The sequence below is a fragment of the Accipiter gentilis genome, chromosome 26 (assembly GCF_929443795.1).
Source record: "Accipiter gentilis chromosome 26, bAccGen1.1, whole genome shotgun sequence".
Classification (NCBI taxonomy): domain Eukaryota; kingdom Metazoa; phylum Chordata; class Aves; order Accipitriformes; family Accipitridae; genus Astur; species Astur gentilis.
This window is the reverse complement of record NC_064905.1, coordinates 18,076,941-18,098,737: the sequence shown is the minus strand read 5'-3', so window position 1 is coordinate 18,098,737 and position 21,797 is coordinate 18,076,941. Positions and strand designations below refer to the sequence as shown.

Genomic DNA, 21,797 nt, shown 5'->3' with positions numbered 1-21,797 from the left:
AAAGACCTAGACGTTTAACTTTCCACTGGAATCAGCGGGAATTACATGCCTAATATCTTGCATATCTGGAGCAAAGCCAAAAATCAGCTTTTAAGATGCAGTCCCATAAAGCATCAGCATTAAAGACTAAGTGCTTAGAAACCTGAAGTCAAAATAACTTTGTACTTTTTAAATCCATGCCCCATACCACACATACTCTCACTCAAGCATATAAAGGAATTCAAATCTTTATTTGATATCCATAAACCCATAAACGTTGCTATTCTATATTTCTATGCAGGAAGGCAGTTTTCCCCTAAAACATTATGCTTTTTAATAAACAACAAACTTTAATTCTATTGCGTGAAAGGGCTACAAATATACATTTGTTAATCAAGCAGACTACACAGATATTTTTGCTTTACAACTGGCACCTATGTTACTGGTACACTTAGCTGGCTCATTTATCATAGCACTTTGCCCACGTAGTTTAGATTATCGCTTTTTGAAATATGGGCAACTGCAATTATTTTTAAAAAAACAAACCAAAAAAAAACCAAAAAACACCCCAAAAACGTGCTCAGGCAGGTATTGCAAATCCATTCCTTTTTTCCAGTGAATACTCATGGAGCCCATCTTTATTCACATGCAGATGTCATTGCATTCTACACCAGTCATCTAGTGGCATAAAATAACTTTCAAAAGTCTAGTACAATTGTTAGCAAACCAATTTTACTCCTGCTGTAACGAAGCCTGCAGCAAGGGGGCTGCCATCCTGTCGGTAGATGGTGCTGCGAGAGATTCTCGGGGAACTTTAATGAAGGACAATAGTTCAGAGTGAAAAGTCTGTTAACCCGGTACTATGAAAACAAGTATGCGTTTAATAGGAGGGATAAATGTCGACCCTTTCCTGAAAGGAATCATACACAGACAAACCGATAAGAGGACTTGAAACTAAGCAATTGGAAATTCTGAACATTTTATATGAATGAAGCACATGCTTAACACAAACTATTTCTTCAAAACTACACAGTACATACGTTGATGGAAAAGTCCTATAGAAAAAATTGACCAACCATGTCAGCACGTCAAACTGCCTAGTACAAGATGGTGGATGCACACAAACTGCGTAAGTGAGAACGAGTATTTTAAAAACAGACCACATCCACGGATTAGCACTTCAAAAATTTCTCTGTCGAGTGTTTGAAAACCAATAAATCCACTAGGGGGATAGCAAAAAAGTCAATCAGGACCTTTACTGGCAATAAAATATTTACTCTAAGTACATAGAGCTTTTAAAGCAGAGGAACACTTGCTTCAAACCTAGAAAAGCCATAGAACCGTACGGAATGGATCCTAGGAAAAAAAATTAGACATGTAAAGGTCAATGAACACAATGATTTATTTAAAAAATAAAAAACGTAAAAACGATTTTTTTTTTTCCTCCTTTACAGAAATGTTAATTTCAGTCATGGGATCCGAGTAGATTTTGTAGAAAAAAATGTAGTAGCCAGGTATCGAGTCCTTACAACAAAGGAAATTCCCCCATAACCCTCCCCAGTTTTTACTCCAGATCAGCAAGACACTTCCCACCCCATACCCCCAAAAAAACAAATTAAAACAAGACATTTTTCGTTGCTAGTATAAAAACGACCAAGGTCCAAGTAATAATAAAAAAATAGAGTCCATCAATGACTGTAACACAAAGTATGTGTATGTGGGGCCCAGTCCATCTTCAGAGAGAAAGAAGTGGCACAGGCAGCAGAGGCGACCCCCAGGGGGCATTTAGGAGCTGCTCCCACAGCAGGGAGGCATTTAAAAGGAGCTGCCCTTCGGCGAATGAGGGGAGAAACCATTTAGAAGCTGCCCCGTATCAAAGGGAGGGCTCTCCACGCCACCCCCAATGGGTATGGGCGCTCCAGCTCAGAAAGAGCCTCCCCCGTAGCCTCCCCCACCATAGCCTCCTCTGTACGGTCCACTGTTACTGCGGCCCCCCCAGTTGCCGCCCCCTCCTCCACCTCCTCCGCCGCTCTTCATGGGGCCGTAGGAGGACTGGTGCTGGCTGTAGCTGCCGAACCCGCCGTACCCGTTGCCGTAGTCGCCGCCTCCCCCGCCGCCGCCGCCGCCTCCGTAGGAGCCGCTGCCGTAGGAGCCGTAACCGCCGCCGCCGCCGCCTCCTCCACCGTAGCCGCCGTAGCTATTGTAACCGCCGCCTCCCTTGGAAAGGCCGTTGTGATCCCGGTTGCCGGATCCGCCGCCGCCCCGACCCCTTCCTCCTCCTCTGCCTCCCCGGGAGGGCCTGGAAGAGCCGCCGCCGCCTCCCCCGCCCGACTGGATGTCCTCCTTGGGCACGGCCTTCTTGACCTCCACGCGGTGGCCCTGGATGGGGTGGAACTTGACCACGGCCGCCTTGTCGGCGGCGTCGTGGTTCTGGAAATAGACGAAGCCGAAGCCGCGCTTCTTCCCGCTCTGTTTGTCGGCGATGATCTCGGCCTTCTCCACGGGGCCGAACTGGCTGAAGTGCTGCACCAGGTCCCCTTCGCCTACGTCCCCTTTGAGGCCGCCCACAAAGAGCTTCTTCACCTTAGCGTGGGCCCCCGGTTTGGCCGAGTCCTCCCGGGACACGGCCCGCTTCAGCTCCACCGCGTTCCCGTCCACGGCGTGGGGGGAGGCGGCCATGGCGGCATCGGCCTCCTCCACCGCCGAGTAGGTGACGAAGCCGAAGCAGCGGGAGCGCTTGGTCTGCGGGTTGAGCACCACCACGCAGTCGGTGAGGGTACCGTAGGCCGCGAAGTGCTCCCGCAGCCCGGCCTCCGTGGTCTGCACGTTCAGGCCGCCGATGAACAGCTTGCAGAGCTGCGAGTTCTCCATGCTGCCGCCGGTGCCGGGGCTGCGCCTGGGCCTGGCGCCGAGACTCCTCCTCCTGTTGGGGGGCAGCTCCGAAGGTTTTTTCCCCCCCTTCTCCGTCTTGCCGCTTGCTTTTCCCCCTCGCTCGCTGCCAACAGCGCGACCTCACGGCTGCGGCAGCCGCCGGCGATGGGCTCCCTCGGCCTGGCCCGACGCCTTCGCTTCGCCTCACCTGACCAGCAGAAGTAGACGGGGCGTCCCGGCTGCCGCCGCTCACCGCAGAAAGGGGAGGGGGGGGGATGTGGGGACGGGGGGGGAAAAAACACAAGCACGCACAAAATGGCGGCTGCTACTTCTCCAGAGCTGGGCCGGCGACTGGTGCCCACACAAAGGGGACGCTGGGAGCCCCGCCCGCCCGCCCGGCCGCCGCCAATGAGGGCGCGCCGCCGGCGCCGTCCGCGACTCACCTTTAGGGGCGGGGCTCCGACCGCGATCGACGAGCGCGGCGACTAATCAGAGGTCGCGACCTCCGCCGCGCGTCGGCAAAAGGCCCGGGGGTTGGCCGGTGACGGACGCGGCGGTGCAGCCAATAGAGTCGCGCTAGTAGCGGCCGGTGATGTTGGGGCGCCTCCTGCGCGCGCCGAGAGAAGGGGCGGGGCCGGGCCCGGGCTGCGCCAATGCGTCAAGCCAACGGACGGGAGCCAATGAGCCGCCTCCGGCGCGGCCGCGCGCTTTCTCCCCTCCGGCCCCGCCCCGCGGGCGGAGTGGTCGGCGGGCGGCTCGCGCGGGAGCGTTTGAAACGCTGACCGTTAGGCGGCCGCGCGCCCCCCGCCCTGTCACGGAGGGACGTTTCCACACACACACACACGCCCCGGGCGTCCCCCGCACCTCAGACCCGGCGGGCTTCGCTGTTGTTCCCGGCCTGAGGCGCCGCTGCCCCCTCAGGGCTCGGCCTCGCCAGGCTAAGGGCCGGGAGCAGGGGTTACCGGCGGACCGAAAGCTGGCTCAAGCCCGGTCCGGTAGGACTTTGTTTACCTGCGGGCTGTGTGCCGTCCTCCGCCTCTGTGGGCCCCAGCCTTGCCCCTTCGTTTCCTTCGGGGCAGCACGGACAGGCTGTTCCTGACGGGGAGCGGGTCCCCTTCTTCGGGGGTTTTGACCGTTCCGTTTGGTCCAGTCCCTGTCTGCTGCCTCTCAGCGTTGGCCGGCTCTCCTTCCCTCGTGTCCGTTTTTCCCTCTCCAACATGCTCCCGCAGGCAGCGTCTTCCTTGATTTTCCTGCTACCGTTTCCTCCGCCGTTTCCCAGTCCTCTTTCCAACCCTGCTGCTGCTTCCTCTTCTCACCCTTAAATCCCTCCTTAGCTCGAAAAGGAGGTATTTTCTTAAAGAAATAATCAGAGCTGTTCAAGGGTGTGCAAGCTCTCTGAAATGACTAATAGTGAGATGCTTTTCCTTTGCTTGGTTGGTTGGTTGACCTTAATAGTACCTTAAACATTGTCAGCCTGAAGACTGCAGCACTCTTTTCAACACACTGAATTTTTCATCAGAAACAGTATTTATTTTTTTTTCTTACACCCACTAGGGTTTATGTTGGAAATTATCTAGGAGCTAAGAACAATTTTTGTGGCGAAATTTTCTTTTCCTTGAAGGTGAAAAGGGCAGTTCACTTTTGGCTAGGCACGTTAGCACCTGCACCGCACAGTTTCTGAAACTCAGGTTAACTTAATCCTCCTCACGGATAATTGACTAATCTGTTTCTAAAACCTTCAGTGAAGGCAATTTCACAATCCCTTCAGGTAGCTTCTTCCTTTGTTCATTATTTCCACAATGAGATGAAAGTTTCCCTTTAGACGTTGAGACAATCTTTGAAAAAAATAACCACATAAGCGAATATATTAAAGTGAGCCCAAACCTCAAGAACTCCTGAAACATTAAAGCACCCCTATATAGAGTACTCAAGCCACTCTCCCTCTCTGTTAAGTAAATGTATATGTTAATAGACTGTAGGCTCTACTTGGATGATAAGACTTCCTCTTCTATTTGGGCACCTCTCCCTGTTTGCTCTGTTCCTTGTTTTCTGATGCTTTGCTTTTTCAGGCACTAGATCTTGAAAAGCAGGTCTGTCTCGTTTCATCTATGATGATAATTCCATAGATGTTTTCCAAAATTTTTTAGGACACTGTTCCCTATGAAAGGGTCATATTACCTCTACCAGTTAGCACAGGTTGAGAACATTTCTGACCACAGCAGTATTTGCCAGACACTTAAGATCTGCACCTCTAAAGAAAGAGTTTGACTTGCAAAAATCTTCCTTGAAAGTCCCCCATGTAATACCTGGTTTATATCCCGGTGCTCGGCTTTCCAAAGCCTATCCGTGCTATTTTATTCTCCACACCATCCAAGAACATTGGCACCAAAACTCACAGTCACAAGTCACCTTACCCTCCTGAGTCACAGATGGGAAGTCCAGATTAGTGTACTGGAAATCAGAGAGTTTTGGGGACTGGCTTAATAAAAAATTACTGTCAGACCTGGTTTCCAGCAAGATCATATCCTGGATCCCGTCAGACACATTACTGGTCCCTTGCTCAGGGAGAAGAGTGTAAGTCTTCCCTCCAAGACCAACCCTGGGAGACTTTATAAAGGTGTATACTGAATATTCTGACCCTTCTGATCCAGTGGCTACAGTTTTGTATTAGGCACGGTATCAGGATGCAGTTCCACAGTTGTCTGAACTGATCTGCGCTGGGATTGCTGCCCTCCAGCCGTGTGATCCTGCCTTCTCCCACGTGTCAGCCTTGATGCTTGTGCAAACACACAGCAATCCACTTGAGAACTGCAACAACCAAAAATAATTTTATCATGAAAAAGGGCTTAGTTTTTAGCTGCCTCAGCTCTCTGAAACAGTTTTTTGCATGATCCCATGAGTGCTGGTGCTGGCACGAGGGAGGAAGCAGAACTGCAACATCCCCCTGATTTAGATCAGCTGCCGTGGAAATGCACCCTTGGAGACCCACAGATACAAGCGTAACATGGACCGCGCTGGAAGGTTAGTTAACTATAGCCCTAGATGAAGTCCAGGGAGGCTGAATGTTTCAGCTCAAAGATTCTTCCTTATTCCTCTTCAGATGGTGTCAACTCCACAGATTAATACTGCTAGTAAAATTCTGGCCTCATTTCTATCAGCGGGCCAAGTTTTCATGCCTTAGTCTCAAAGGCTATGATTATCATTAACCGGTAGGATTAATACTTGCAATATAGTAATCTGATTTTTCTTAAATTGGATTTCTTTTCTGTTATAGCCAAGTCTGTTAAGAATAACTTATTAATATGACAGGAATATTAAATGTCCGTGTTTGATAACCACTTACAGGGAAAGATGTCACATGTTTAGAGACATTTATTTCAATGCATGAATAGACACAATCTTTTTATCTAGTTTTAGAACAGACAATATGCCTATAGTCTCACTGAAATATTTGTGGTTTTAAAACAAACAAACATATCCTACTCTATTAAAAAAAAAAAAAAGCTTCTTCCCAGAGGCCGTCTGCAAGCTCCACACAATTACAGGAAAGACAAAAATATATTTTGCCTACCACTTACCATAAAAACTGTGTGGCCCTTCCCAAGGTAAAATAATATCTATTCCATGTAGAAAATAACCCATGAGAGTTTTATAGACTCTTAATAATTTACAGCAAAAAGGAATAAAAATTAAGAGGAGCTAATTATGGCCTCAACAGATAACAAAGAAAACAAAGTGCTTGTTTACAGCTCACTTTCTCTCCCTGAAAGCAAGACAGACAAGTAAGCCAAGGAAGAGATCAAAGAAAGAAATCGCTACTTCTTTCAGCAGGAGGAGATGAGGGTCTTTAAGATGTGAGCAAATCAGTAGTCAAAATCAGTCGCTGACACAACTCAAGTACAGCCCAACTGCTGACTCTTCATTTGCACTTCTGACTGGGTGATTAATGAAAGGAAAATGCCTTTAAAATATATATACCCATCTCTTGCAGATAGAAATGTCTCCTCCGATACTACAGAAAGGCCAAACTCCACTTGACCTGGTGTCCTCCCATCCACCATCCTTTCCCAACTGCCGTGTAAGTGACCTCATGTAGTTCATGTAGTCACTCAAAATCATGTTCTCAGAGTTCAGGCCCCACACTGAAAGGGCCGTGTACACTGCAAACATACCTGTGCCCTGACACGTACCACCATGCTATGGAGATGCAGGGTTTCCTAGACAGCTAAACATCAGTTTCTCCTTGTCATGGTTTAACTCCAGCCAGCAACTAAGCACCACACAGCCGCTCTATCACTTCCCCTCCTCAAGTGGACAGGGGAGAGGAAATATAACAAAAGGCTCATGGGTCGAGATAAGGACAGGGAGAGATCACTCACCAATTACCATCACGGGTAAAACATACTCGACTTGGGGAAAATTAACTTAATTTATTGCCAATCAAATCAGAGTAGGGTAATGAGAAGTAAAACCAAACCTCAAAACACCTTCGCCCCACCCCTCCCTTCTTCCCGGGCACAGCTTCACTCCTGAACTCTCTACCTCCTCCCCCACAGCAGCGCAGGGGGACAGGGAATGGGGGTTACCGTCAGTTCATCACACGTTGTCTCTGACGCTTCATCCTCTTCAGGGGCAGGACTCCTCACACTCTTCCCCTGCTCCAGCATGGGTTATCCCAGAGGCACTACTACCGTTGCTGATGGGCTCAGGCTTGGCCAGCAGTGGGTCCATCTTGGAGCCGGCTGGCATTGGCTCTGTTGGACATGGGGGAAGCTTCTAGCAGCTTCTTACAGAAGCCACCCCTGTAACCGCTCCCCCCACGACCAAAACCTTGCCACTCAAACCCAATACACCTGCATACCCCACAGACATCCCAGGTCATCTGAGCCATCACAGAGACTCCAACCAGACCTCTCCAATTCCTGTCGGATTCATGCCTCGTGAGGCATCCAGTCCCCCGATCAGTGCACCAAGTCACTTGTTAGACACAATCCTATGAACTATGTGCCTTTACATCCTGCTGAAAATGTGCCTCTTCCCTCTAGCTATGTGAGCCACTGCAAACGAGAGACATACAGGTACCACAGCAGTGAGAGTGCAGGAGCAAAGAATGAGTCTTACACTGTGCATGTGAGATGTGACAAATCTGTTAAAACAGACAACGCTCCAACAGCTACAGCAGTTTCTCCACCATATTTTTAAACTGCTTTTAACTACATACAAGTAAATGCATAATATTGTCCTATGTATTTAAAAGTTCTTTAGGCAAACACCATTAAAATGAAATACATTTTCCCCTCCTGATATGGCAGCGTTACACTGTTTCAATTCTGAAATAGCAACCCGCAGAATAAAAATTCACTGTATAAGCAGTTTAAGTTTCTAACACCAGTAAAAGCTCCAGCTGTATAATCACCAAAAGAAAAAGTGTTTCTCAAACCAGAGGCACTAGCCAAATAATAAACCGTGTTAAATGTCTTCATGCGATATCTTAGTTAGTGTTAGAGTATTAGAAGGAAGGAAACCTACATTGTTTTCATGCAGAAAATATTCGTTATTCCAGCAGAAAGCATACTACCTAAAGTCCACAGGAGGGCATCACTGCTTCAGAGATCATAAAACAGAGGACTCGGAACAGTCCCTTTCCAACAGTAGGCTTCCTATGTTACCATATATTCTTAGTAAAGGCTGATACAAAATAAATTATTAAGGAAGTCTTTATAGTAATTTTTGTCACTAAAGAGACATACTTCGTCATACTGTTTAATGGGTCCAAACTTCTAAGATAGAAAAGGAATACTGAAGTTTTGGAAAAGAGCATCAGGGGCAGAAGAAGGGCATTAGGAAGTCAAAAGTAGTTCTCGTAAGTTATAAATATTTTTATTACCTAAACCCTCGTATAACACAAAGTCATAACCTTTTAATGTTTCAGCCTCTTTAGTTTATATCAGTGCTGTTGGCTTCCATAGTCAACAGGTGTAGATTCATTTTTTTTAAACAATTTAAGTGTATCAACTGGATTTTTTATGAGTTTAAGTATGTTTTGTTAGTATAATGCAATCCTCTAGATTTAGGTCTGGTTTTATCTTTCAGCAGATGGAAAGCATTTTGAAACCTACAGGATTCCTCATGCAGACTGTTTGCTGAATTAGTTCTGCATTGACATTATGCTCTTTGAAGACTGTAATAACATCATCTTAGCTATAGACAGATCTAATCCTGATTTTTTTCTAAATGTGCATAGGTGGAAACAGTTGGGAATAGAGGGGATTCAACCATCATTTCCCAGATCACTCTGAGATTCACACATATTCAGGCAATTTTAGATTAGATTAGATGTAAACCCCTAGATTTTTAATGTAATCATTTCAAGGAGATATTATTAGAGTTTCAGAAGCCTCGCTCCTACCCAAATCAACACCTCAGGCAGAGAGTAATTTTGCAGTTCATAGGAAGACATTTTTGATAAAACACGCAGCAGCGCCACAAACTTCCCCATCCCGGCCCCTTGCTTTAGCTACAAGTATGAAGAACTTCTTAAAAGAGATACAGCTGTCCTTGAGACAGCTCTTGCTTTTTTTGGCAAAAGATTTATCTTTCACTTTGTTCTGCTCTTTGTACTTTAATCTGCATAAACATCAAATCTGTGATCTTATTTTTGAGACTATCATGAATTAGCACTGGTTGGGAGAGGGTTTTCATTGAAAAAAAGATTAATTAAAATGCACTGAGACGAAACTAGATAGTCTTTTGCCTACCTACAAACCAAGTTTGAACATGACACTCTTAAGGATAAAAACTTCTACCCTGTGCAAATTCAGAGGGAAATAAAACACTACCCCTCTCTTTTATTTGCTTAATGCAAAATAAGATATTCTACAGATAAAAAGGTAGCTACAGAAAACCCACAGGAACTATTTCTTCAGCAAGTAGTATCAAAAGTTCACCTTACTGAACAAAATCTTCCCTAAGCCCTTTGTAAGGGGAGTGTGCTGCAAGAGAGAAACACACCTTTGTGAGAGGTTAAGAGGAAAGTCATCAGAGAATTGAATTAGTATCCTTTTCTTTGGACTTACATTACCATCTTTCCTTAGCTCCTGCTCTCCCTCCACTTCCCTCTAAAGCTCAATTTATCTTTTTCATCTTTTCACTCTTCTGTCGTAATTGATGATTTCCTTTCTTCTCTTTCCTAAAAGTTTATATAAGAGCTGGTCATAATTTGGAGTGATGGGATGAAAGCAAGACAGCAAAATACAGTCTGAAAACTCAAGGTTCTTGTCAAGGATCAAAGAGTCTAGCAATGCTGTGACAGATGTGAGAGGGTAGATCTTTCACTATATCTTAGTCTGAGACAGACCAGGATCATAAGTTTTGCCAAAATGTCCTTGTTTCGGCTGGGGTTAAACCACAACACAAAGGAAAACCTGAAGCCAGCGGCAATCTCAGCCATGCTCTGATCTTTTTCATCTGCAAATCTTTCTTTATGTATTTTCCAGTTAAATTAAAATCTGCTTGCTTTTTTCTTCCCTTAGCTATTCCTAGACTTCATCTATTTCTCATTCCACAGAACCTCTGGAGGGTGTTTTTTGTGGTGCTTTTGCATGACTGACATTTAGCTTTGTTTGAAAACAGCAGGAAGCGTTATGCTATGAAGTTCAGCATGTACCTGCCTGAAATTAGCTGTAAGACATCCATGCTATTGTATTGCTTTGCATGGCAAGGTTTTGGTAGCTTGGGGGGGGGGGGGGGGGGGGGGGGGGCGGTTACAGGGGTGGCTTCTGTGAGAAGCTGCTGGAAGCTTCCCCTGTGTCTGACAGAGCCAATGCCAGCCGGCTCCAAGTCAGACCCACTGCCAGCCAAGCCTGAGCCCATCAGCAATGGTGGTAGTGCCTCTAGGATAACGGATTTAAGAAGGGGAAAAAAAAGGTGCTGGGGCACAGAAACTGCAGCCAGAGAGAGGAGTGAGAACATGTGAGAGAACCAACCCTGCAGACCCCCAGGTCAGTGCAGAAGGAGGGGAGGAGATGCTCCAGGCGCCGGAGCAGACATTCCCCTGCAGCCCGTGGGGAAGACCATGGTGAGGCAGGCTGTCCCCCTGCAGCCCATGGCAGCCCAGGGAGGACCCCACGCCGGAGCAGGGGAAGAGTGTGAGGAGTCCTCCCCCTGAGGAGGAAGGAGCGGCAGAGACAAGGTGTGAGGAACTGACCCAACATCCATTCCTCATCCTCCTGTGCTGCTGTAGGGGAGGAGGTAGAGAATCCGGGAGCGAAGCTGTGCCCGGGAAGAAGGGAGAGGTCGGGCAAGGTGTTTTAAGATTTGGGCTTATTTCTAATTACCCTACACTGGTTTGATTGGTAATAAATTAATTTTTCCCCAAGTCAAGTCTGTTTTGCCTGTGGTGGTAACTGGCAAGTGATCTCTCCCTGTCCTTATCTCAAGCCATGAGCCTCTCGCTATATTTTTCTCTCCCCGTCCCGCTGAGGAGGGGAGTGATAGAGCAGCTCTGGTAGGCACCTGGCATTCAGCCAGGGTCAACCCACCACAGGTATTCAAGAAATTTTAAAGTGAGGTGGTGTATAAAAGTGAGGCTTTCTAGACACTAAATAGCAACCTAGAATTCATTTTTTTAGTTCAGAAAATCAAAACTTATTAGAGTTTGAAACACGCAGGAAAATTGAAACAGACTGAGACTAACAGGAAAAACCTTTTGATTATTTAAGTATTTCTTAATTAACAATTAGGACAGTGAAAGATGTCATGGCATGAGAACAGCAGGGTTTGGTGCTCACAGTGTTGTTATAAAAAGACTGTAGAATGGAAAAAAAACCAGATACAAATGATCATATTCCCCAAAATCTGTGAGCTATTGAAATAATTCATTCTGTAGCAGACATCACTCTCAGAAGACATCAGCTGGAGAAGTTCTAGAAAGCTACAAAGGATTGAATCAGGGTTTGGAAAGTGGAAACTATTATAAAATATTAATTAATGCTGCCACATTCCTATTACAATTACTCACATATCTTATCTCTTTTTCAGTAAGAAAAGTAACTTGGCTGACCCAAAAAATAAAGATGCTACCCTTCCAGCCAGACAGTATATCAGTCTCCATCTCAATCGTATGTCAACTGAATAAGGTCCAGAAATTAGCCGAAAGTTCATGGCATGATATAGTTTTAAAAATGAATATGCTATTATAAGTAACTCATTTAAAGTTAAAGCAGATTTTTAAATAGTTGACTTTTCATTCTAGGCATGACCTAATTGAGAGGTACGAACCAGAATGAAGCATCAAGGATATTGCAAAGCTATTCTCTAGAGCTATGCAATATAATGGAGTGAAACCTAAACTCCAGGTAGTGAACCTGAGTGATTTTTGTGATAATTTTTTCCAGTTAGGAAAAAAAATTCTGAATCATGCAGCAGTGCTCCAACTTACACATATACATCAATCCTTCGTTATCTGCATGATTTTTGGAGAAAAATTTACAGTGCCTACTTAGTTGACATTCAGATGTTGCTAGTTTGGTAAAATTATAACCTATTTGCTGAAAATACCTTATTAGGGTGTTGATCTCTCCATAAAACAGGAGAATGTGAAGGGACAGTGTTTTTCCTCCATTATAGCATATTATCTTACTTTTGTGACATTAACCAGCACATCTGATACTAACATAAGAGATTTCCAATTATTCTTGCTTATTTCTCTGTGCCTCTTTGAAGTGCTATAAAGAATAATACTTATTAGGAAGAAATATTCCAGATCCTTCAGAGATGTTACAGGTCACTGAACCAGCTCTTAGCCAAACTGCTATTAAAGAACTCTTTCAGCTAGGAAGCTGAGAAATCGTATGTATACGTCTCTACTAAATCTTGCTTTCTGAAGGAGGGGGCTGCACCAAGTAGGAACAAGAACTGCTGCACAGCTACATGGGAGAAGCAAGCAAGCAAACTAAGCAAAAGCTTAGAGGGGTCAGCCATCAGCAAAGATTCCTGCTGGGCAAGGAATCATGTAAATGCCAAAGCAAAAGGTGAGCTCAGAGCAATTATATGCTAGAGAATTTTTCACCAACAGGCTGTTGCCAATGCAACAGACATTATTACAAACGTAAAGTCTGAAAAAACTGTATATTATGGCATCTAAATCACTTACCCTAGTTTTCCACACTGCCCATGGTCTGTATGCCATAGCCTGGGAGCCAGAGTAATAGCGTGTCTTCACTGTGATCAAGATGAGGCTGCACTTCATAGACATGGACCCTGTTTAGCTATGAGCTGGCTGGTTCAGGTGACAGTGCCCTGAGCTCTGTGCTTGTGATGGTTAATTGCTACCTGGTTTAAAACTAGCTTGGGAACATTTACACAAGTTGAGATCATGCCTCCAGCTGCTGTATAACCAGATGCTTGGAAAAGATGCTCCAATTTATTTCAATTTATAACTATAATTTATAACAATTTATTATACCTGGAAAGCTTTTAGGATCAGGCTTTTATTGGAATGATTGCGATGAGATGACAATCAATATAATGATTGGCATTCAGTATAGCGAGAATCAGTACACTGATTGTTTTGAGGTTTTGTGTTCATTTGTTTGTTTTGCAAATTGAGACAGAAATCCCTAATAAAACCCTTTAAAAATTGCATCAAAACTCCTACCATTTCCTATGATATAGAGTCATGTTTGAGCTGCTTGAAATCCCACAAGGGCAGAGTTACTAAATTTACACTTGACATTGGCAAGCCAATTGCAGTCTTATCTGCAATATATTTTAACTTTTTATAATGAGGTTAAATATAAAGTTTTCTTCTCATTACAGTTGCCATCCTGCCTTCCAGTTAGTTATCAACGTCTACCGATAACGGCTATTTTCCCATCACTTAATATTGAGCAATTTAGAAATATGGTGATCATTTATATAAAGTAAATACAACTCTGCTATCCATTAACCTTTTTTTGCAAACAGATGCTACAGCATTTGGCTGAAAACAATCTACCTTGATCCCCTTATGCACAGCCACAGATTCCACTTAGTATACATACCATTGACGTCAGGCATAAACAGACCAAGAGCAGCTACACCCACACGCCTTTGATGTCAGATGTGATCTAATTCACAACAGGTTACAACAAAATTAAATCCACAGAAGGCAGCAGATTGATATGGCTGTAAAACCAAGGGGATCACACGTTAAACACTTCAGTCTTTCCACAGATGGAGGACTGCATACAGTGTTATATTAGAAACAGAGGCCTATGTTAATAAGCAACCTGACCTTTGTTTGAAATTTATAAATAGAATCAGAACATCTTTTAATTTTCTTGACTTATTTCCTTTATAAACAGATAATGCATCTTTATGGCTTGTTCTGATGCATATCTAGCACATTGCATGTTTATGTCTTGATTAACTTCCTGGGCTACACTACAACCAGAAGCAGAAATTCTAAAGTACTTTGGAAAAGCTTTGTTTTTATAGTACTTTTGACATAATCAAAACCAGCAAGAGCTAAAAATGTTTCAGAAAAGTATATTCACATTGCTCAATTGTAGCGTTTTGGTTGAAATTTCAGAATTCGCAGACCACACCTAGAATAAAAAGCAATGGGCTAAACTAAAGTGAAGGAAATTTTAGAAGGAGGTGTTAAGGAAGTCTTCCTAACAGTAAATTAGGCACTTGAATACCTAATCTAGGATTACCACAAATGTTTAAAAAATAGGTCAGACAAACACATCATGAATAGCTACAAATACACGAGAAGCAGAAGGTTCGTCTGGCTGACCTGAGAGGCTCCCTCCACCCCTATTTTCTACAAATACACTAGCATGACAACTAACAATATTTTCAGATAATTAGTTCTAACCCTCACTTTAGGTATAGCATCAGTCTTGCTCATCCCAAAAATCCTACTACTTTTCAAAATATTCTTTCCAAATCAACAGATGCAGTAAGACAGACTCCAGTACTCTCTCTCAAGTGTTTCATGTGCAGGTTTCTACTTCTCTAATTTAAGAGGGAATTCTCATCCAGTTTTCCCAAGCCTGTCCCCACACAAACACATGCTAACTCTGGACTATTTTCTATTGCCTCTGCTTTTTCTAGTACTGGAGAGCCACAGGATGGTTCAGCATAAGAGATTGAGATACTGTGGGTTAAGTGGACCCAGGTACGAATGCAAGAGGTTAAACCAGTTCCTTTCCTGTCCCGTAAACATCCATTCCAAATATTCAATAGGGAAACATTGAATGCTAATTTTTATAAACAAGTGACTATAAAAGGTATGGGCTTTTACTGGAAAAACAGTAAAAATAATAAAGCACCTTTTCAATATGTGCTAGTGTAATATGTCATGTTTTGCTTTTCAGGAGTATTTTTGTATCTTTGGAGTATAAGCTAAATTAGCAATTTATAATGAAAATATGATGATCTTAATTGCAATAGAGCAAATTACACACTTAATAGGATGTGCATGCTATTTCTAAGCAGCTTACTGTATTTTCCCATCTCCCCCAGTTAAAAAAGCAATAAGCCATCTGCAGATGTTTATGTATGAAATCCAAAATAGGGAAAACATTTGCACTACAAAACAGATAAGATAATTGAAAATGAAATTGCAAGATAAGGTGTTTGACAGGGCGGAGGGAAGCCACACAGTGGAAGAAAATCCATCCCCATGACTACTGGTCCTTTCTCCTCCCCGCTCATTGCTGTTCGCCTCTTCTTGGATTCCAGAGCTTGTTTTATTCCTCAGCAGCCTTTCCACAGACTGCTGGATTCAGTCACAGTTGGAAATTGTGAAACTGTGGTTTGTTTCCGAAAGAGAAGAAAGAAGAGTTTAAGTATCGCTTTAGCAGCAGATAGCTTTGCTTTGGATTCTTTTATACACAAAGGAGATGTGTTTGCTGGCTTTGTAATTAACTCAAAAAGGGAAAAGAAAAGTTGTTAAGGGCAGTGTGGATATGACTTGAATTTTTCATCAGGTAAGAAGTCAGAAAATACATAAAACTGTGGCAAATACTGAAATATATCTTTTAAAGGATTATTGTATTCTGTACATCCTATATTTAAAATTGAATGGAAAGTATCTTCCAGATTTCATCTATGCAATACTTTGGGACTTAATAAACAGACGATGTTGGCAACCAAAACATTTACTGGTCACTTTGGAGGGATGGGACTATGCATCTTTAACATAGGTAAGAAAATAATTAGGAAAGAAAGCCTTTTAAAAGCTCATTTTATTTTCTACTATGCTTTTAACTTTATTTTGTTTATGCACGTTTCAGTAATGTTTCTGCACCTAGAGGAATGAAACAACTAGGCTAAGTGGATCATCATTTCTTATAGTGTTTCTCTCTGTAACTCTCATTGTGGTAGAATATCTTGTTCAAAATGCATGGACTGGGGAATGCAGTAATTAGTTCTCTTATTAAACACTTCAATCCAATTCTGATATCAGCTGTAGTTGCAGTTCAAGGATGCTGATTCCACTAATATTTATTAGCTTAAAAAAATGCCAGTATGTATTACAATAGAGTTCAGCATGCTGCAGCAAGTACTAGTGTAACTTATTTTTCTAATGCTATGAATATTGCACATGTTTAAATGAGGCAGGTGTAATTGTTTTATTGCCAAGGAAATATTTAAATTGCCTTGCAGTATGACATGTGCTAAAGACTACACTTTTTAACTCACAGTACAAACCAAACAGTGAAAAGAAATTAATCTTTTTTCTGAAAAAAAGGACAATGTAGATGATCAGCGTGCCTAAAGCTAATGTAGTGAGTGAACTGATCAGAAGGTCAGTACAGGGACTTCCCCGTAATGGTAGAAAGTGCCAAAGAAGCCCTATCGCCCACATTGAATTCTTGGGAGAGGACATTCAGCACTCGCTATCAAACCATGTTGTGCAACCATGGATAAATAAGCAAGCATAGCAAATAGTGCATAAAATATTACAAACCTGGCTCAGCCTCATGCCCTTTGAGTCCCCACAGCTTCTCCTGCTCACATAAAGAGCAGGGAAGAACAGAGCTTGTCTTTGAAGGTATCTTGCTTCTAAGCCAGATCCCCTGCTAACACCTGATCTTTTCTCATGAAGGGCAGGGCTCAGATCTGCGCCAGTCAGGTGAATACCACAAGCAGTGCGCAGAGAAAGATCACGCTTGGGATAAAGCAGCCAGACTTTAGACCTTTACACATCTCAAGTGGCAGTAAAGCTCACCAGGGTAACATTTGGCCTCTTGTCCTTCCAGGACATGCATCCTTCTGTGTGATAAATCCAGCCAGGCAATTAGTCTGCTCCAGGGAAAAGTGGTTTATAGCGCATTCCAAGAAATATGTTGCCTGAAGGTGCTGTTGCTCAGCCACATCATCGGTTTCTGCAGGGTGTGACTGTGGTATCTTCAGAATCCCTTTTATTTCTCCTGGACTCATTAGGAGAAGAGTTTTTGCAAGCTGGTGCACACAGAGTTGGGTACATAGCTCTTGCTCCTGCCCTACTGGAGTGGGGACACCTGCAAGGGACTACAAAGTCTATCTGAGCCACTAGACTTCAATAGCTTTTGCAGCATGATTGTCCAGGTTTCTATGCCATTCCCTCAATATAGCTGTAACCAAGTCAGGTGGGTTATTTAGGGAGACTACAGGGCTTAATGTTAGCCCCTGACCACAAATTAAGTCATATTTGGAACATGAGGGCCACATACAGTCACATAAATCTACAGCTGCTTCTTGCTCCAACATGACTACACTAGTTAAAAAGTGTGTTTTAATCAGAATGAGAGTGGTAATAGATGCTCCAAAGGTGGTTGTGTTGGGTTTTGGGGAGTTTTTTAGAACCTTAAATTGAAGCACCCAAGCTAATGCCAAGCAGAAGTATCAGGATAAAGTAGTCCAGGATATAACTCTAGCTGGAATATTCTTTGAGTGCCTGGGGGCAAACAGTTACAGAATCATAGTCCTCAGGTTAACCCTGGATTTGGTGTTTAATCTCATGCAAGCAATCAAACATTTTTTATTCCTTAGTGATTAAATGATGGCAATGATTTCTATGAAAAGGTTGATAAATCTTCTACACATGAACAGATTATTTCTAGTAATAATGAAACATCCACTTATCCCTTCTTCTTTTTGCGCATCCTTTTTAACTTCCCACTGCTTCTTCATCCTCCTTTCTCCACAGGTTCTCAACACTATGGTATTTATTACTAGGGGTGAAGAATGACCTCCTTCCAGCTAGTTTTCCAATAGTTCCTACTTCAAAAAAGAATTAAGGTGAGTTAGAGTTGAGTTTTGAAAGGTATATGTGTAGAACATATTTATCCATCTTTCAGTTTTAAAAGTAACTCTTTACATCCCTCTTTTTTCCTTTCCCAGGTTGGAAACAACCTCTTTCTGGCCAGAAAGTTGGTGAGCCTTTGATTTAAGAGTAACTTTTTAAATTGGTGATAAATTCAAACCCATCAAGATCTTCTGCTGAATCTAATTCTTCCCATTAGTATTAGTTTTATAACAGAATTGTACTAATATCAGATTTTTGCTTGACAGCAGTTTAAGTGAGAACTGAAAGAACAATCAGCTCCGTGTCTCTTGAGTACATGTTGCACTTACCACAGAAAATTTGGGGGGTGTCATTTGTCAAACTTGTACAACAGTGGACGGTGTGTAGGGAAATGAGACAACTTTTGGCAACTACTGATATGGAAATAATTGTGTGTATCGCTACGATGTGATCTTTGTTTGGTTTACATTTTTCTCAGATTAGATTGAGGAAAAAGGACATTCTATCTTTAATATATAAGCAGAACAGGAAACTCCCTTAAAGATGTCATTCATAGAGGTGTTGAATATCACTTAAGCTCAAGCACACATAATTTTGCTTAAGCCAGAAGAATTTGGTGTATTAGCTCACATTGCTTTGTAGTTCTAGAGAAAATCTAAGTGCGACGTCTAAGCTAGCAATGTGATGGCAGGACCCTGTTCTTCTTTTTTGATAACAAAAAAGCAACAGATTATCCTCATTGGAATTCCTTAACCTTGCTAAATCTTTGGCTGAGACAGATCTTAAGATATTTTATTCTGAAAAGCAAAGTTTATCCACGGTTGGTAAAAGAGGATTTGTATGAAAATGTTCATACAAGTTTAATCAGAGCCATCACTGCTGTTTCTTATACATCACAATCAGCTACAGGTCTGTAACACTGTCAGTGCAGAACCTCAGAAAGGTAGCATCAACCTCCACCCATATATATATATATATATACACACAAAACCACTAATACTCAACCACTGGCTTTTCCAGTGCTGGAATTAATTATATTAGACTTGCTCAAAACTTCAAGGACACCAACTATAACGATAGACTCATAGTAATCATTGCCTTGGAAAGCTCCATACAAGGTATATTCTAAATAATACTAGGTTTTGTCCATAGGTTGGGAGATGCTTCACAATGGATAAAGCCATTCAGCATCCCAGTGAGATTCTGTCTAATCAAACTGTCTCTAACATTAGCTATTCTCAGTTTTTGAATTTTGATACATGCCAATCTTCCTTCCTTGCAGAATTCTTGCTTATTACAGCCTACACATTAGTTACAATAGTGGGGCTTTTTGGAAATCTTTGCCTGATTATTATAATAAAGAGACGGAAAGAAGCTCAAAATGTTACCAATGTTTTGATTGCCAACCTCTCTCTATCAGATGTCTTGATCTGTATCATGTGTATTCCTGTCACGGTTGCATATACCTTAATGGACTACTGGATATTTGGGGAAGCTATGTGTAAAATAAGTTCTTTCATACAAAGTATATCTGTCACAGTCTCCATTTTCTCACTTGTACTGATCGCTATTGAGAGATACCAGTTAATTGTGAACCCACGTGGCTGGAAGCCTAATATTTCACATGCTTACTGGGGAATTCTTTTCACCTGGGGCTTTTCCCTCATAATATCCATTCCTTTTTTAATCTTTCACCGATTAACTGATGAACCCTTCAAACACCTGTCTTTCCATAATGATTTCTACAAGAACAAGGTTGCTTGCATTGAAGCATGGCCATCTGTTACAGAACGACTGATTTTTACCACTAGTCTGCTGGTTTTCCAGTACTGCTTCCCACTGGGGTTTATTTTTATCTGCTATCTCAGGATATTCGTATGTCTTCGAAGGAGACATGGTAAAACAGACAGAATGAGAGAGAATGAGAGCAGACTAAGTGAAAACAAAAGGATTAATATCATATTGATATCAATTGTTGTGACTTTTGCAGCTTGCTGGTTGCCTCTCAATATATTCAATGTTATTTTTGACTGGAACTATGAGGCACTAATGAGCTGCAATCATAATCTGGCATTTACAATATGCCACCTTGTGGCCATGATCTCAACATGTATCAATCCCATCTTTTATGGATTTCTCAACAAGAATTTTCAGAAGGATTTGATCGTATTAGTTCACCACTGCAGATGCTCAGCATCACAAGAGGAGTATGAAAATATTGCCCTTTCAAATCTGCAAACTGATGCATCTAAAGGATCTTTGAAATTAAATAATCCCCCTGTGGATATCTAAAAAATCCAACAGCAGTTTCCAAAATTTTCTATTTTGTTGCAGATGATCTCTTTCTGTAGGTCTTGATCATGTTACTGCTGAGTTTAGAGGAAGTCTTTGCCATTTAGCTCAGCAAAAACTGGAGTATGCTCCCATAGGCATACTCTTAACAGGTACCTCATGATAGTATTAATGCTAATAAACTGCTTCTAAGAGTCCTAAATATCAATAATAATGAATTATAAACAGTATTAACATCTTACTTTTTTAATCCACAGTTTCCAAGTCACTGGCATACTAGCTTAGCACCAATAAAAATATTTCCATTTCAGCCACTGATGCAGTTGTCCTTCCTAAACACCTGGCCTCACCCACTTAAACTATGAATACTATGGCACTCCTAACTTCATCAGCCTTTTCACAGATGGTTTTCTGGCCTCTTAATTTTCCAGTACTACATTGTTTCCACCTCTGGTTAATCTGCACAACAGTTTATAGGCAGTTCATACTGCAAGGAAGGCCCTTTAAGTTATCCTAAGCCTCCACCACCTTCCTTTCAGCCCCAGCATGCAGTTTGCTTTGGTTTAGTATCAGTTCAGCCTAGAAATTGTATTTTAATAAGGGAAAAGGCTAGAGTGGGAATTTCTTTGGGGGTGGTTGTTGTTTTTTAAATGAGCACTAATACAGGCACCATTTGATGTACTGAAAATTCCACTCAGATTTATGCTGTTCAAGACGAAATACATATTTAGCATTTATCCTAAAAGCATTGTATCGTACTCCAAACCACCAGTAGAGATCATTGCTTTTTCTGTTACCATCATTACTGGTCCTTAAAACAGACCTTTTAGATTCTCCATTATCGAACAAACACACTATGAATTCAGAGTAAATTTTGCTTTAGCTACTTATCCAGGTTATAAGTTCCTCTTTGAGTAGAAAATTAGGTTGGTTTGCATTTTAATTTCACAAATATCTTTCCCCACATTTCTGCACTAGCAAGAGGCCACACTTGAGGTGGATGTGTTCATTTCTGTTAGACTGTGTTTGAAAATAGTTTCTTTTGTGACAGAGTGCATAGAGGCCTAAAGGTGTAACACTGAACACAACTTTTCTCAAACTAAAACATTTTAAAAAACATTTTCCAGTTTGGCCATAAAAAAATAACCAAACATATTCTTCATCCATGCTACAGTGCCAATATAAATAATCAGTTAATATTGGGCTGTTTAAATACAATACTTAGAACACTTTAGTCCAGCAACTCACCATGCTTTCTCTTGTTCAACTTAAATGCAATTAATCGCCTGTATTGCTAAAGCCCCTTCTTTTTTTTTTTTTTTACTTCCAAAAATCACCCTTCTTTTAACATAAAATTAATTAATCTGGTACA

At 42.4% G+C, this 21,797-nt stretch overlaps 2 protein-coding genes across 4 annotated transcripts; one reads left to right on the top strand and one right to left on the bottom strand.

Annotated features, from left to right (window-relative positions):
• Positions 1 to 211: 211 nt before the first annotated feature.
• Positions 212 to 3,221, bottom strand: HNRNPA0 (heterogeneous nuclear ribonucleoprotein A0). Its single transcript, XM_049829692.1, has one exon. The coding sequence runs from the start codon at positions 2,848 to 2,850 to the stop codon at positions 1,903 to 1,905; it is 948 nt and encodes a 315-aa protein (XP_049685649.1). The 5' UTR covers positions 2,851 to 3,221; the 3' UTR covers positions 212 to 1,902.
• A 12,369-nt stretch (positions 3,222 to 15,590) lies between these two features.
• On the top strand, positions 15,591 to 20,667 carry LOC126050907 (neuropeptide Y receptor type 6-like). Of its 3 annotated transcripts, none has more exons than XM_049829431.1 (4): positions 15,591 to 15,830; positions 15,943 to 16,046; positions 18,035 to 18,126; positions 18,229 to 20,667. In XM_049829431.1, exon 4 carries the CDS (start codon positions 19,304 to 19,306, stop codon positions 20,423 to 20,425), a length of 1,122 nt encoding a protein of 373 aa, XP_049685388.1. In that variant the 5' UTR covers positions 15,591 to 15,830; positions 15,943 to 16,046; positions 18,035 to 18,126; positions 18,229 to 19,303; the 3' UTR covers positions 20,426 to 20,667. The 3 variants fall into 3 exon arrangements, with proteins under 3 accessions (XP_049685388.1, XP_049685387.1, XP_049685389.1); XM_049829430.1 differs by having other exon boundaries at positions 15,933 to 16,046; XM_049829432.1 differs by lacking the exons at positions 15,591 to 15,830; positions 15,943 to 16,046 and adding an exon at positions 16,874 to 16,978.
• The last annotated feature ends 1,130 nt before the right edge of the window (positions 20,668 to 21,797 follow it).